The sequence below is a fragment of the Gigantopelta aegis genome, chromosome 4 (assembly GCF_016097555.1).
Source record: "Gigantopelta aegis isolate Gae_Host chromosome 4, Gae_host_genome, whole genome shotgun sequence".
NCBI lineage: Eukaryota > Metazoa > Mollusca > Gastropoda > Neomphalida > Peltospiridae > Gigantopelta > Gigantopelta aegis.
Window position 1 is genome coordinate 71,194,314 of NC_054702.1, and position 16,970 is coordinate 71,211,283.

Genomic DNA, 16,970 nt, shown 5'->3' on the forward strand with positions numbered 1-16,970 from the left:
GTGGGGAAGTCGGTTTTCATTCAGCTGTAGTGACCTACACACATATTTAATAGCTCTGGTAGTGTAAATTAGCTATAAACGAGTCCCATCACATTCAACTAACGCCATAGCATTACCGGTGTTTTTCCCTAATTTTAAAAACCATTTACACTGTTTAATCTGAACATCTTCAATAATTTTACAGTATCAAGTACCCAATACTTCTGAACCGTAACATAAAATAGGATCAAATATCTGGAATATCATCCAATGTCTTTTGATACCTATATATAGCCATCATGGCTTATTTTAACGTTGTGCTGTAAGACAGGTTTGGGCTTAAGTCCATATTAGTTTTGGTGTGAACATAATATACCTAAATATCTATAATATGAGACAACCTCAATACTACTTCTATTATTATTATTTTTTAATTCATACTTCTTTAGATGACGTCCATTTCTAACAATGACTTTGGTCTTTTTTAAATTCACAGCCATCTGTAGTATTACAACACACTACTAATACTCTAATTTTCTTTTGTAGCTGTAAGGGAGTGTCAGGAACAGATAATACATCATCAGGAAACAAAAGCATATAATGATTTAAAATCATATGAAATAAAAACACCTTGTCCTCCATATTCTTCCATAGTTTTTACAAGCCTGTTAATGAAAACAGTGAACATTTGTGGATTCAATATACCTCCCTACCGGGTGCCGATATTTCAGTGAACATAAAGTAAAGTTTAATGACGCCACTAGAGCACAATGATTTTTTTTTTATCTTATCATCGGCTATTGGACGTCAAACATATGGTCATTTCAGTGAATATAGTCTGAACATTGATGTTCTTACACATTCCCTTAGTTTAGTATACATCGATTAAATTACAGTTACATATTTACGACATATTCCAACTTCAGCGAGACTTTACAAAAGAGATATATGATTAATATTATCAAAAACCTTAAATATACAATAAGACAATAAAATCAACTTCTTGTTTTTTCCAGTCATATTTTTGTACAAGAGCTTGCAATGAAAAACTATGATCAACTGTAGAATAATTTGATCTAAACCAGCCTGACATTCATCAATATTATTGCTATCATACTATTCATAAAGTCTTGTATTAAGAACTGAAGTAAACACCATACATATTATATCAATTAATGATACAATAACTATTTACATCATCTCTATTACCCAGTTTAAATAATGGACACATAATATCTTTACTCTGGGGACAAAAACGCTATCGGTACAGGAAGAATTAGGATTTGCGAGGCCTTTAAAATTCGGAAGCGATACCATCTGGCCCTAGTGAGCTGTTATTTGCTAAATCATGTATATATGTCTTAAAATTTCTTCTTCTGTAATTGGGAGATTTATTGACAAATTATTTGTATCACTATTATTATAGCAATATTTACACAATATTCATTATAAATATTATTATTCATAGTCATTTCATTTCTAAAAAGGGACGAGAAGTGCTCAGCCCACTGTTTAGAACTAATTTCTTTTTTTAATGTCGATGCTATACTGCTGATTATATCAATACTCAGACTGATTGTAGAGCAACGGTGACTCTTTGATCTCCAAGCAGTTGACATATCCGCCGAGCAGAAAACGTCTAGACGGATCTGCCCCAGGACGAATGTCCCCTGGTTGATAAGTTGTCAGTCGGTGTCAGAAGGACCGTCAAAAGAAAGGAGAGAATGTTTGTTTAACGACACCTCAACATATTGTTTAATCAGTGTTAGGTGTGAGACATACGGTAGGTTTTACAAGTAGTTTGATTATTGGAGACATGGGCGTACATGGGTTCGACCGAACCCCCCTGAAATCGCTTTTTTTATAATTTAATATATCTGACATTGATATCTGACATTATTATATTTACTCAACATAGAAATATATGCCCAATATCTCTGCAATCTATTTTGGAACCCCCCCTTTTCAAAACTCAACATAGAAATATATGCCCAATATCTCTGCAATCTATTTTGGAACCCCCCTATCAAATCCTGTACGCCCAATCTCGACATATTGTTTAACCCCCCTTTAGTTGTGAACATATCCTAGTACGCCAAGTGGATTACTGGAGAAGAAACTCGACATATTGTTTAATCAGTGACTGTTAGTTGTGAGACATATGGTAGTTTTTACAAGTAGTTTGATTACTGGAGAAGAAATTCAACATATTATTTACTCAATGACTGTTAGGTGCGTGACATATGGTAGTTGTTACAAGTAGTTTGATTAATGGAGAAGAAATTCAACATATTATTTACTCAATGACTGTTAGGTGCGTGACATATGGTAGTTGTTACAAGTAGTTTGATTGTTGGAGAAGAAACCCGCTTCCACCACAAATACTACTTCCGATTCGCATCCAGGTGATCATTTATACAAGACTCGCTTCCTTTGAGAGTTCGGCTTATTTGCCTTTCACAAACTCAAATTGCATTCTAAAATTGTGTCCCCCACTCCCCTTTACAAAATCTTGGATTCGACTAAGTGTATGTCCAGAATAGAGTGCTTAAACCTTAAGTAGATTAAATAAATTGAAATATATAGGCAGACGGATGGACTGACCGACAGACAGGCGGAAGTACACCAATACACAAACACACACAGACAAACACATGATAATATACATACATATGAACACACATACATACACGCACGCACATAAACATACACAAACGCGCAAAACAAACAGTACACTGGTAAACAAACAAACGCGCGCTCGCACGCACGCACACACGCACACACAGACACACACACACAGAGAGAGAGAGAGAGAGAGAGAGAGAGAGAGAGAGAGAGAGACACACACACACACACACACACACACACCTATGAACCTTGACGTGATGACATTACATCTGTGCCGTTGAGATTGGTAACACGTGTGACAATTATGTGCATAATCCACTGGTGGCATTTAAAATAATGGCGATATTCTGAAAACATTACATTAGCATTCATGAGATGGGCAGTACTGAACGCAATGAGTTTGTCGTAACGCTGTCGTATAATATGGCCATTGCAGACTTAATTCCGGTGAGCGACCATGGCGTGCCAAGTGCCATGTAATTCTCATAGGGGATATTAGTCGATTCCACGTTAACGGATTCAGAACTGGAACAACAGTCGTGAACTGAATATTTCGAGAACTTGGTGTCGAATTTTGCCTGCAAGACATTTTTTTTTATATGAATGTCTGTACAAGCATTCATCTGGGGGGTTTTCCTCTTTCTAAAAAAGTCTCCAGTTACTTTCTCTTGCAAAAACACGTGTTTGTCCTTTGAAACAAACGGACATTTTTTATGTAAAAATCCAAATGGAAATTGGGTATAATCTGTTGAGGAACAGAATAAAATGCATTTATTTATTTACCCACCCCGTCACCATAAACTACAAATGTACAATAAAATGAGTTACAAAACCAACAAGAATACATGCTAAAGCATCATTCTGTAATCTACGGTTTACAGGCCCAACTATAGAGGCTTTCTGATGGACGTTTTGATCTCTTCGGACGTTCATCTTTCGATTTGGTCTGTATATGACCTACAACACATACCGGTAATCACCAGTCAGATGTTTGCTAAATTAAATATGCAGTTTAGGATCATGGAAACAAAGATGAATGCCAATAAATAAATAAATAAATAAGATTTCTTAGACAGCAGACATAATTTTTATCGATACATGGCGCTAACACTGAACCGCTAGAGCCAAGGAACCAGTTATCCCAACTCCGTTATTATAAAAAAAAAAATTAACGACACCACTAGAGCACATTGATGTATTAATCATCACCGTTTTTAATGCACTATTACTATATTTCTGATGACGGTCTCATTTTGATATTCCAGTACACTATGTCAAACACATTAGATCATTACTTTTATTACAGTCATCCATGCCAATTTGAAAGTTAAATAGTTTGCAAAAATATCCTATCATCTGAATGAACGTAAGATCGAAATAAAACTGTTATATACCACGTGATATATGCAAGCTTACATCAGTGATGAGGTTATTTAACCAGCCAATGAGCGACTAGTTTTATACTTGAATTAATATGAAAAGTGTACATGATGGAAAGCTTTTAAGGAATAAGGTATGGCTTTCACAGGTAACCTATGTAAGTTGATCAGAAGTGGCAGGAACGTAAAAAAAATCTACATTCTTTCAGTCATCACCATGGAGTTCACAACACACACTCTACCCCTCTCCCCTCTCCCTTCCATTATATTTAGTATAGCTATCTACTCGTCTGCGTCTTAATCTTACCTCTCAAGTTGTTCATGTTTGTTAGCGGCGTCTGATGGCGAGGTGATTCCAAAAGTCGACAGATTCGATCCCCGCCTTCCTCCCAGCAGACGAGAGCCGATGTCCACGTTGGCGAGACTGTGTCTATTCATAAGGAGACAACAGAAGACAAAATGTAACATTCAAACAGGCTGTTCCACACATCTAAGACACGAGCTCTCTGTCAGAGAAATCGGTGACATATTTTTTTTCGTGAATAAATAGACTGAAACAGGTTTTTTGTCTCTCATATATCTGATGTTAATGGACTGTCGTGCCATTTGAAGTCCATAAATATTTTACACATAGCAACATGTTTCACGTGATTTGTCGCCATTTTAAATTAGTCGTCTGCTAAAGAGTGTGGAGAGTGAGAGAGTAAGAGTGAGAAAAGAATAGAGAGAAGTCAAGTGGTTGGTAAACGCGTATAATCGTTAACTACAAAATGGAAAATGACTAATGTACTCAGGATGCGACGGCATTTCGCTGTCAGCCATCTTTCCGGGAAGCTGGACATTAGCCTGTATGATGCCACGTGATTACATGCAAGCTGATGTTTTGACTGCGATACACTGTTGAACTTTGCTGACAAACTAATAACACTTATCTGTCGAATATAGTGAACTATAAATAGATATATGTTCGTCCGTTCAGTTTGTTAAATGTATGTAGGGAAAGGACTATATATTTTAAATTATACCTCAACACGTGTTAAACCACGGCTGTTTGGTACGTAACGTAACACTATTAGGATCCTTGGTCAAGGCAGCGTGGGGTCTCTCAATATGTTCTACCAACAGACCGGTTAGAACATACCATGGCCCTTTATATACCACTCGTGGGGTACTAGTTGGGCGAGAGCTAAATCGCAAGGGCAGATCCAGTAGAGTTTTTTGGGAGGGGTGGGGGCGACTAAGAGGAAAAGGGCACATGGACAACTCGTGAAAAGTATGTTTGTTTGTTTTGTTTAATGGCACCACTAGAGCTCACTGATTATCTTATCATCGGTTATAGGATGTTAAACATTGGTAATTTTGACTCGTATTCTTCTGAAGAAATCTGCTACATTTTTCCATTAGTAGCAAGGGATCTTTTATATGCATTTTCCCACAGACATAACAGCACATACCTTGTCCTTTTATATACCAATCGTGGAGCACTGGCACTGGCGTAGGAAGCGGGAGGTGGGTGGGTGGGCATGTGCCCCCCCCCCCTTTCAGATATTTTGCTTTATATATATTTCCTTTATAATAGTGTAAAAGTGTGTAAATATAAAAGTGTGCCCCCCCCCCCCCCCACACACACACACATACACACACTTTTTGGCACCTTCCTACGCCACTGACTGGTAGAAACGGGAGCAAGCCCAGTTCGAGAAATGGGACACATACTGTGGTTCGATCCTACGAAGCAAGCACCTCAGTCGAGCACTCTACTGACTGAGTTTGATTCCGCCCCTTGAATAAATCGTGAAAAGGGCAAATTAATGATTATTTTTCTTTTTTTCTTTTTTAAAAAATATGTTTCCGATCTAGTGAACGCGAACGAATGGGTTTTGTTGATGGCAACAGTCCGTCTCCATCAAGCAAACACGAATGCAGGACGATTTGCAAAAACAACCGAAATATCTGATTATCTGCTTGATCAAAGTACGAAACTAAATTATGTATTCTACACGTTAAGCAACATGTGTATATGTATTGTATATTCCAATATACACCGGCAGGCTGTATTGGGCATCTAGGGCGATTACTTTACCGTTGAGCCACTGTATGACCCGTTTGGTATCAGCAGATAGAACAGTGGCTCAAGATGTCTGTGGTTTTAAGATGTCAAAAAGAAAAAGAAAAGATGATTATAACAAAGCTATTTAAAACAAACGGATAAAACAGAAACAGAAAATAATACTACCGTCTAATGTATCTGTCCACAACAAAATGAAAATAATGTGCATTCTGAGCTTAGTATTTAACCCGTGTGTGTGCGCACGTGTGCGTGAAGTGGGGCAGGTGCGACCGGCATAATTGATGTTGGAAGACGGAAGAATGTTACAAGAATTAAAAAAAAAAATTCGTCATGAAGTTCATCAAGTGAAATAAAACAAATGATAATCGTGTTCGTTCACTAGTGGTTAATGTCCAAGTCGAGCAATGTTCTAATGTTAATAAGTGTACAGGGATGGGCATCTTCATACATCAAGGCTAATATTCGTGAATACGAGGAACGAATATTAGCCTTGATTTATGAAGATGAGGGATGGGCGACTCCAAACAAACATTCAGTGCTGTAGATACTACGAATGACGTAATAAATGACATATATCGCAGGTAGGTGTGCTCCTGTCTGTAGTATAAAACACCGCTTGCTGGGTATACAGAAATAATGACTACCTAGGTGGCGACACTGATTGTGCTGGGGTGTCATTAAATATTCCTTTCCTCGGTGGACTCGTTATTTGTTTGTTTAGCTAATATTCCATAACTGTCGTCTCGCTCTCTATATTTCCCTCCCTCCCTCTCTCTCCCTTCTCCCCCTCTCTTTCTCCTCTTTTACTCTCTCACCTCTAACGCTCTCTTTTTATTCTGTATCCTCACTTCCCTCTCCTATTTCTCCTCTCAGTCTCCTCCCTCCTCTCTCCTCTGGCACTCTCCTATTTTTCTCTCCCTCCCTCTCTCTCTCTCTCCCTCTCTCCCTCCCTCCCTCCCCCCTCTCCCCATCCCTCTCCCTTAGTGTAATAACCATCCATTACACAATATGCTGAGAGATATTAATCAAGTATTTGGCGGGGTTGTTTGTCCTTTTGTTAAATACGCAGACACAGCACAACAAAAATTATGAAATTTACTGAATGATATATATTATTAACCATAGGTCAAGAGTCGATAGACAGATCATTATATCGTAAACAATAACCTAAGCTGACAGCAGTGAAATAGTACGTACTTACAAGGATGTAAGTTATCGCATGTGATAACAACGAAAACAAACCTGACCTGGGAACCGCCATCACAGCCATCCACCGTGTCCTATCTGTTGTACAGACACAAGCTATTTTAAACTTCTATTATACAAGTGTTGCGTACTATGCATCTTCGTGCACCAGAAGTTATATACTACACGAAGCTAAAAACGGTTTATACTATCATACATACAGGCATAAACATTTCTTTGTATTTTGTCTATCAACACCACTAGAGCATATTGATTAATTAAATATCGGCTATTGGATATCGAACATTTGGTTAGTCTGACAGGTAGTCTTCAGAGGAAACCGCTACATGTTTCTATCAGTTGCATATGGTCTTTTATATGCACTTTCCCATAAACAGTGCCAGTCGTAGGGTACTTGTTGGGACGCAAACACACGTGGTTATACATAATCCTTGATTAATAATTCCAACAGGTGCAATTTGTGCTAATTAGTATCAGGGGCAGCGGAATGGGAGGGGAGAGGGCCTTATCCCCTGTTAGTGTGCTCAAAAAGATAAAAATGCCATATTTTAACACTTGAAATTCAAATTTTATCTCATCGGAACCTATCCTGAATTCTCTAACAGACGTTGGCGCTCAAAAACATGTAGGGTATTTTCATTCCTTAGAACATCGATCTAACAGTACCCACCCTCCCCACCCCACACTTCACACTTTCCCTCCCCCCCCCCCCCCCCCCCCCCCGAGTGGAACTTAGCTATGCAATACTAAACACGTTTCTGTCATTTCCAACAAACAACTAATAACAATAATCATTTCTCAGACTCGGTCATTGCATAATAACCAATTGATATTACTATAGAGTACATCACACCATGAACGTGTTTTTCGTTATTTGCACGCACGTTTTAACTTAACCTTTAGAAAATCATTAATATTCATTATACCCTTCCTTACATATGTGCCAGGTCTTGCACACAGTCGCATCGTTTGGAAGTCGGGTGTATTAATTCCATATCGAGGTATCGGAACCTCGCTGCTGTGATACAAGCGCTGCAGATCACGTCCATCACAAACATTCACTTGTCCAACTCGTGTAATATCATGCACGTGCACTTCGTAATCTACGTTACGAAGATTAATTTCCGGAATTATTACTTGGGGCGGCATGGGTATAGGTTGAAAGAAAAAAAGAAAGAAAGAAATGTTTTATTTAATGACGCCACTCAACACATTTAATTTTTACGGTTATATGGCGTCAGACATATGGTTAAGGACCACACAGATACTGAGAGAGGAAACCCGCTGTCGCCACTTCATGGGCTACTCTTTTTGATTAGCAGCATGGGATCTTTTATATGCACCATCCCACAGACAGGGTAGTACATACCACGGCCTTTGATATACCAGTTGTGGTGCACTGGCTGGAACAGGAAATAGCCCAATGAGCCCACCGACGGGAATCGATCCCACGCCGACCGCGCATCGAGTGATCGTCTTAACACTGGGCTACGTCCCGTCCATGGGTATAGGTTGAAGGCGTGGGAGAGTGTTTGTTTATTTTCAATAGAATAAAATAGATTATTATTATTATTATTATTATTATTATTATTAATTATTAATAATAATATTATTATTATGTTAATGTTCAACCTGAGATGACTATAGGTTTTGTCTTCATTCTTATGTACGTCTGTCCGTCTGTCCCACATGTAGGTTTCCGGACGTTTTTTTTTTTTTTTTTGTACACAATGTCTCAAGTTTTATCAAGTACTGTTACAGATCAAGTTTGACTTTTATTTCGATTTACCTATTTTCGACAAAGTTATGGCCCTTGAACTTAGTAGATATCACAATTTGGTTTCCAAGAAAACAAAATTGGTTTCCGGACTCTCTTTTTCGGTTTTTGTTTTCCGACGCCATATAACCGAAAATAAAATGTGTTGAGTGCGTCGTTAAATAAAACATTTCCTTCCTTCCTTCCTTCCTTTTTTTTTTTGCACCTTGCCGGTGGGCCCATTGGGGCTGTTTCTTGTTCCAGCCAATGGACCACGACTGGTATATCAAAGGCCGTGGTATGTGCTATCCTGTCTATTGGATGGTGCATATAAAAGATCCCTTGCTACTATTGGAAAAATGTAACGGGTTTCCTCTCTAAGACTATAAATTATGTCAGATTTACCAATTGGTTTTACATTCAATAGCCGATGATAAGTAAATCAATGTGCTCTAGTGGTGTCGTTAAACAAAACAAACCTTAACTTTAACTTTGATCCAATAAGCTACATCACACCCGGTAAGTTGAATGAGTGTGTAGATTTTGTTGTTTTGTTTTGTTGGTGGGGGGGGGGGGGGGGGGGGGGGGGGGTTGGGGGGGGTTGGGGGGGTTGGGGATGTCAATTTACTTTTAAAATTTTTGTTTTATTTCTATTAAATCATTTTAATCCAGGTAGATTTGCCAAACATGTCTTGACTTGGTCATTTCTAGAACAGTCTAAACAACAAACCAAAGTCAAGGAGATTAATCACATAGCTAGAGGCTAATATCAACAGGTAAAACCGCGTCCATCCTGTAACTGTTAACGCACGTCTATAAAGGGTCGTTCAAACAGATGTTATCGATGTGTGGATTATGGAGCTTTATTTACCGTGTACTGTGTGACCCGTCAAAACTAGGATATTTATATAACATTAAAATAAAATTACACCAGAGAAGATGCAAGATGTTCATATCACCGTATCGACTCTGAATCAGGGTGTATACTGGTCAGTGTGCATGTGCACGGCTTCGATGACCTCTCACTCGACCAATCAAAAACAATCTAATATAGTAGTTTAACGCATTTCAATTAAATGTTCTCAACGAAAGATCACCATGGACAGGATTTGACATCAACCCTAATGTCAAATCTATTGTCGAAAACAGTGTAGACAACGAGGTATGTGACGTGTTCAGAAGACTGGGTGCTCGCGAATTATTTGTGTTCTATCATATCAGATTCCTCTAACGTTAGGTTAAAAAACCAGTCTAGATAGCGAACACGGATATTCGCCTTATTGAACATGTCTGTGGTGTCAGAAGTAGGATCTACACAATGACCAATTAAAGCATGCTCCACTTGTGTATGGCATGATAGACATAATGAAGTCGGATACCCCCCCCCCCCCCTCTCTCTCTCTCTCTCTCTGTCTCTCTGTGTGGGTGTGTGTGTGTGGGTGTGTGTACGTGTGTGTGTACACGTATGTGTTTGTGTATGTGTATGTGTATGCATAATTCTAGCGAACACAGCAGATATAAAATATTTAACATAAAATCATTATTTCACTTCACCCCAACCTATCAAGTGATCGTCTTCGAACTTTCCCTCAGCAGTTGGGGAAATGATGTATTAACTTGTAACTCTGGGCTGGAAACAACATATACATCAGTTGGCTTGGTCTGTTATCGCTGAACATTTGGGTAAACAACTCTTGTGACAGAATGCATACAAAACTGTCTTTTCCCATTACCGGTGTCCTTGGGCATCAACTCTGCTCTTTAGTGGAATATTAACAAACCTTATCGATTCCAATCTCTACCATTGGACTTTCGCCGCATATCTGGGGAAAATGCTCATTATCTATCTTCCCCATGAAACATATTATATAATCTCATTGTTGGAATATTTTTAATTAAAAATATTAATCATGTCCAGAGTCCTCTTGATTCACATATAGGCCTAAGTGATTGGTTTTTGCATGAGGACATTTTTGAAGTCACAAGAATGTGTAACAAAGCGATCCGGAAATGTAATAGGAAATATAAAAATTACATCTTAGAAAAGGATTACATATATTTACAACAATGCGTTGACGTGTATTAAACATATACAAAATGAAGACGTTAAAGATTGTGGCTCTGTAAATATCTGAATAACACTGAACCTTAGAGAATCGGCGTATGAAAGGGAAACGATTATTACTATGCTTATGAATCTGCATCATTTTTATTATTTCTCTATGTAGTGTGGTGTTTTACTATAGTCCTGCTGGAAAAGCTTCCCTTTCTGTGACTGGTTTGGAAACAAATTAGTACGTACCTGACTTACTACTGTCTTCGATCTACTTTAGTCATCAGGGACTTAAAAGTAATTCACTAAACACTCGCAATTTTCCAATCTCGCAGTGCAATGCAAAAATACTTGCAAGGACAATGTGATGTTGCTTAAGCGAGCTTAAAAGAGCTTTGTGAGTTAGCTCCCTGGAGACATACTCTGGCTGTTGATACTTGAACAATTAATAACATGCTTGAAGTTCAGGAACTCATCCGTAATTTCCAGTAAACATGAAAACACATTTTATAGGTATTGATATGAAGGGGCTACAGCTTAAAATTTAGGTAATTTAATCTATGCTGATATTCAGTAAGCACAGGTGTCGGAAGCGGCGATTGGGTGAGGGCAAGGTGTTGGGATGAGGAGGTGTTTCAAAATTAAAATCATAAAAATTATATAAGGAAGGATGGAAATGTTTTATTTAACGACACACTCAACACATTTTATTTACGGTTATATGGCGTCGGACATAAGGTTAAGGACCACACAGATATTGAAAGAGGAAACCCGCTGTCGCCACTTCATGGGTTACTGCTTTCGATTAGCAGCAAGGGATCTTTTATATGCACCATCCCACAGACAGGATAGTACATACCACGACCTTTGTTATACCAGATCGAGAAATAGCCCAATGGACCCACCGACGGGAATCGATCGTAGATCGATCGCGCATCAGGCGAGCGCTGTACCACTGAGCTACGTCCCGCCCCTAAAAAGTATATACATGTAAAGTCTAAAGAATCCAGAACGCTCTTAATTTCCCGTCTTCGTCAAATAAGGCGAGTGATCACTCACACTCTCTTCCACACTCGCTTGGAAAGTTGTAGGAGAGCGGCAAATTGATCGCCTAGTAATGAACATTTTAATAAAATTTTATCTGCAACATCATATGATTGTCATAAACGTAAATAATGATAAATATTGACAACGAAAGGCTTTGATCTACTTTTGAGGGTAGGCGGTGGTGGTTATACTGTCCTGTTAGGGTGTTAATTGTTGAAATTATGCAGGGTCTAGGTAATTTTTAATTAACCATTCCATTATTTTAAAATTTGGTTGGTGAAAAGTGAGAGGTATGCTCCCGAATACTCCCTGGTTCCGATGCCATCGGTTACATATTATCATGTACAAAACACAGAACACGTTTTTACCTTTTCAAAGACGATATTTTCGATCCTGGTGTAGAAAACGACATTTCTCTGTCGATACTTTGTTAGACGATTTATCCAACTGAACCTGTTTCTCCCTCTGGTGGTGTCTGTTTATTCACTTAGCTGGATACTGTTTTTGTCTTTTGATTTCCATTTTGAGTTGTTAAAACAAATATTGGCTTCCGTTATCGCTTACAATCAATAACACTTCCATTTACAAATTCACTTACTGCAATTGTCTATGCAGTTGGCTGAAACCTGTATTGCGAAAAACTATAAATCCATCATGTAACGAGGAAATATTGTTGACATTTGTTTCATTTGCAAAGCGAACAAATATAGTGATACCAGTTCCGCAATGTTCACACGGCGTCTACCAGCGGTCTTGCCGAGTCATATGATAGAAGAATCGTAATTTGTGTTTAAGTGAATCAGCGATTCTTTCCTTTGGGGTTTTGTTCTGTAGTCCAAACAGTTAATATGCTTTCACTGTTAAAATAATGACGTCCGATGATTTTCACGGATACACTGTGGGTGTTTTGTTGAAACTTCATCTGTCGAGGTCCTTTAGGAAGTTGTGAACAACACACGTAAACTGTCAAGATACTGCCATGTCACGACTGTATCGTCCGCGTCAGAATAAAAATCTCCCTGGAGTAACACAAACATATGTTAATGTTAATGAATTCAACAATGACGACGATAATGCCGATGATGAAGGCGTCGATGTTGATGTTGTCGATGTTAATATTCACGATGATAAAGTTGAATACGATGATGATCAGGAATGATCTCAAAAGTAATGTACCACAGAAAAAAAATGCGACAATGATCAAGGTATGCACTAAATTCCACGACTTACGGACTTGCTCGTTTTCTTGCACATTGTAATCACACTTTATATATCACCAACGACAACTTACGGATTCTTGCACAGTGTAATCACACTTTATATTACCTTTCTGATTTCCAGGGCTACGCATCGTGTTCGCTGCCATGGAATGACGTTAATAACAGTTGATACAGGTGATTTTGGACATTACCGTAAAATAAGTACACAGTACACATCGGAATAACGTCGCAATCCTGTATTATGACTTTGTTCCGTCGAATATACACGCGCGTGTGTTGCACGACTGCGCGGTTTCCAGTCAGTTGACGTCTGCAGCTTACAGCGATAAAAGCCGTCTGGTTAACAAATTCAGAAACCGCTATAAACAAGCATTAAAACTCTCCTTCAACAGAGTGCGTGGATAACAATGAAAGTGTCATTATTGACAATAATAATTCACCAAAGTTCTTAAGAGATTTCTGCGTTTGGTGACACACATTTGCTAACCTGTCGTGTTTAATTTCGAAACATAAATCATCGCAACCTGTCCTGCACTGCAGTGTAAAAATACCCACTTACAGCCACCATTAATTAACAAACTGTCAAGAAGTGAACTATGTAAGAAAGGTGCTGGATTAATTACGGAACACCCAGAGGCGGTATCTCGAAAGATCGATAGTAAAATATCTACCTTTAACCTCAGCTCTGTTCTAGGTTTTGAACACCGAAGTAATATGTAAATATAAAAGTGATTGTGTCGCGAAGTAAAACGCAATAAAATTGTAGGTGCGTTGAGCGGTCAGTATAAACGTCCTATATTATTAAAGGCTTACATGGCAGAATATGGTGTTCATTTGCGTAGCATTGCTATGCCGTGTAAAACATTTTTATACTGAAGGCCATTAGAAACGCACCCCGGAACTAATGGAAGGGATAAATGTTTTCTTTAATGACGCACTCAACACATTTTAATTAATTAATGTTATATAATAACCACTATGTGAAGGACCTGCAAAAAATGCATACTGATGTACTCATGCAAAATGCCAGTCAATATGAAGAGCTTTCTCCAAATGTCTGGTCACCAACACACCATTTCTCAGAAATCAAATTGGATGTTCCAGTAATTACAACAAAGGGGGAGCAATCACCATCTCAACAGCTGGCACTCACCCAAGAAATGATAGACAGGCGATATCCAAAGACAACCTGGATCCATGCATTTACAGATGGTTCAGCGGAGAATGCTATACGAAAAGGTGGAAGTGGAGTATACATCAGTAATCCATTCCAGTTGGTGAGCTAAGCACAAACTACAGAGCAGAATTGCTGGTTATCCTTGAATGTATACATGTAGTTCATATTTACAGCTATGTAATATAGGTCGCCAAGTATATTGTATGAATATAGAAGAGGGCCTCGTAAGTTGTGAAACTTGTGCCCAATTCTTTTGTTATTTGTACAATAAAATATGTTTACAATCAATCAATCAATTGCAAGCCCTGATTGCCGTGACAGAGCTTCTAATAAAAAAAAGGAAAGAAACAGAATACAGTGCTTTTAACAGACTTCTTGTCAGCTCTCCAGTCACTTTCATCAGGACCCTCAGAACTTCTGATTAGAAAATTGCAAGAAAAACTGAATGCTCTTAATCAAAGCTGCAAGGTGATACTAGAGTGGATCCCATCACATGTAGGAGTTGCAGGCAACGAAAAGGCCGACCAGTTGGCCAAAACAGGCAGCTGCCTCCCACAACCTAACTCTTCCATATCATACAGTGAAGCCAAGAGAATCCTAAAACGAAAATTCAAATGTGATTGGAAGACGAGGTATGGTGGATACAGCCCTGACTGTGATAGCATTAACCAACTAGACAGAAAAGAACAAACTTTAATCTTCCGTCTTCGCACTGGACATTGTGGCCTAAAGAAGCACCTAATAAGGATAGGACTTGCAGAGGTGGCTCAATATGAATGTGGTGCTGAAGAGCAAATACCGGAACACGTTCTACAAACCTGCCCGCACCTAGAAGAAATCCGACGGAAAGTTTGAACGGAAGACACGTCCCTCAACACCAAACTTTGGGGACCTGTCGACGACCTCCGGAAATCGGCAGACTTCATCACCACATTCGGTTTACTGATATGACGGCCGTAAAAAGATTGAACGCAGAAGATATAATTGCGTCATACATATGGGTAAGGACCATACATATGCTAGAGAACTTGCTTACAGTTGGAACATTTAGTATGCTCCTTCTGTCTGTTTTTATCATTTTCAACTGAGAAAACACTATTTCACATTCAGCACTGCTCAAAGGCAGAGTTAGTGCTACAGACACAAGCTTGGCTAGCAGTGGATACATTGCCTGTAGTCCACTTTTATCAGGGCCCAAAAGTACTTTTCCAATCCCTGGGAAAGTCTTATCAAATGTGCTGGATGACATCAATGAAAGAAAAATTGTCCTCTCCATTAGAAGATTCTATTCAAGCATGTTGAAGTGAACAGCAAGAGCTTCCATCTCCATTTCTCTATGCAATGCAGGAACATCCTCATCCAGTGAAGACACATCCAATATTGCCAAATAATTGACTATATCGCTATCCTGAAACCCAAGTTTTTGTCTCTTGTGCCATTCAAACCGCATTGATCCAAATGTTGCTATTTTAAACACAATTGAAATGAAATAAAAATGGGTTTATTATTATATAAAACAAATATTTATTTAGAATAGATCATTCCTGCGGTGACCTTATTATGTTGTCCGCAAATAAACTACTGCGGTTTATGTAGTCGTTCAACTGCGGACAAGTTTATTCCGTTAATTTTATCAAAGAATTATTATTGTTAATACGATTGTTTTTTGGTTTTTTAAAATTAAGTATATGTATCATATTATAAGAGATTCTTAAAATACATAAATGTATTCTCTCATTCTGAAACGTTTTACTCGAAATTTGGTAGACATATCCAGTGAAAACGTTTGAAGAAATAAATTATATTACGTGACCGATGCCATTGTGCATGTGACGTGAGATACTATTTTTGTGAATGTTTTTTGTTTTTGTTTTTAAAGTGACACCGGGATAAAAATAGAAACATGGATTTTCAAGAACTATCTGTAGTCTCATTATCAATTTGCAGACAATAAAATGAAATGTTTAATGTACGAAAATGCAATGTAGTGGCAGTATGGTCGAGATTGTCCGCATTTTGCCGATGTCCGCAATTAGCCGAATCTCACCTATATAGTCCGTCCGCAGGAAACGCCTTTTTTCATGCTATGAAATTTACTACAATTTATTTATTTCTGAGCGGATTGATTTGTAAATTGCACAGGAAAATAGTATTGTTTTGTTATTTCCAAAACACTTTTACTTTTCTTCTTACGTCAAACAAGACTGAAATTATAAAAAAATATGTAGGCCTATATTAATTTATAGAATGATGGGACGGACTAAACCGGTTTCCTCTCTATGACTGTATGTAAAAATTACCAAATGTTTGACATCCAATAGCCGATTACTAGTAAATCAATGTGTCGTTAAACAACACGCACTTTAACTTTGTACCTAACGTTAAATTAATCTGATATGACAGGAATAATCGTAGGATAGGATTAAGAAAAAAACTAAAATTGTTGTTCGCGAG

At 38.2% G+C, this 16,970-nt stretch overlaps 1 protein-coding gene across 3 annotated transcripts in view; it reads right to left on the reverse strand.

The window, feature by feature from the left end:
• LOC121371035 (proline-rich protein 5-like) overlaps window positions 1-13,827 on the reverse strand; it is a 29,740-nt gene extending 15,913 nt beyond the window's left edge. Inside the window, exons 1-2 of one of the 3 annotated variants that reach the window (XM_041496648.1) lie at window positions 12,488-13,827; window positions 4,294-4,416 (exon numbers count right to left, since the gene is read on the reverse strand). In XM_041496648.1, coding sequence (XP_041352582.1) covers window positions 4,294-4,416; window positions 12,488-12,531 — 167 coding nt within the window. In that variant the 5' untranslated portion in view covers window positions 12,532-13,827. Of the gene's footprint in view, window positions 1-4,293; window positions 4,417-4,776; window positions 4,833-7,304; window positions 7,409-12,487 lie in introns of those variants that run through there. The other 2 variants (XM_041496650.1, XM_041496649.1) reach the window with 2 other exon arrangements.
• Window positions 13,828-16,970: the final 3,143 nt, after the last annotated feature.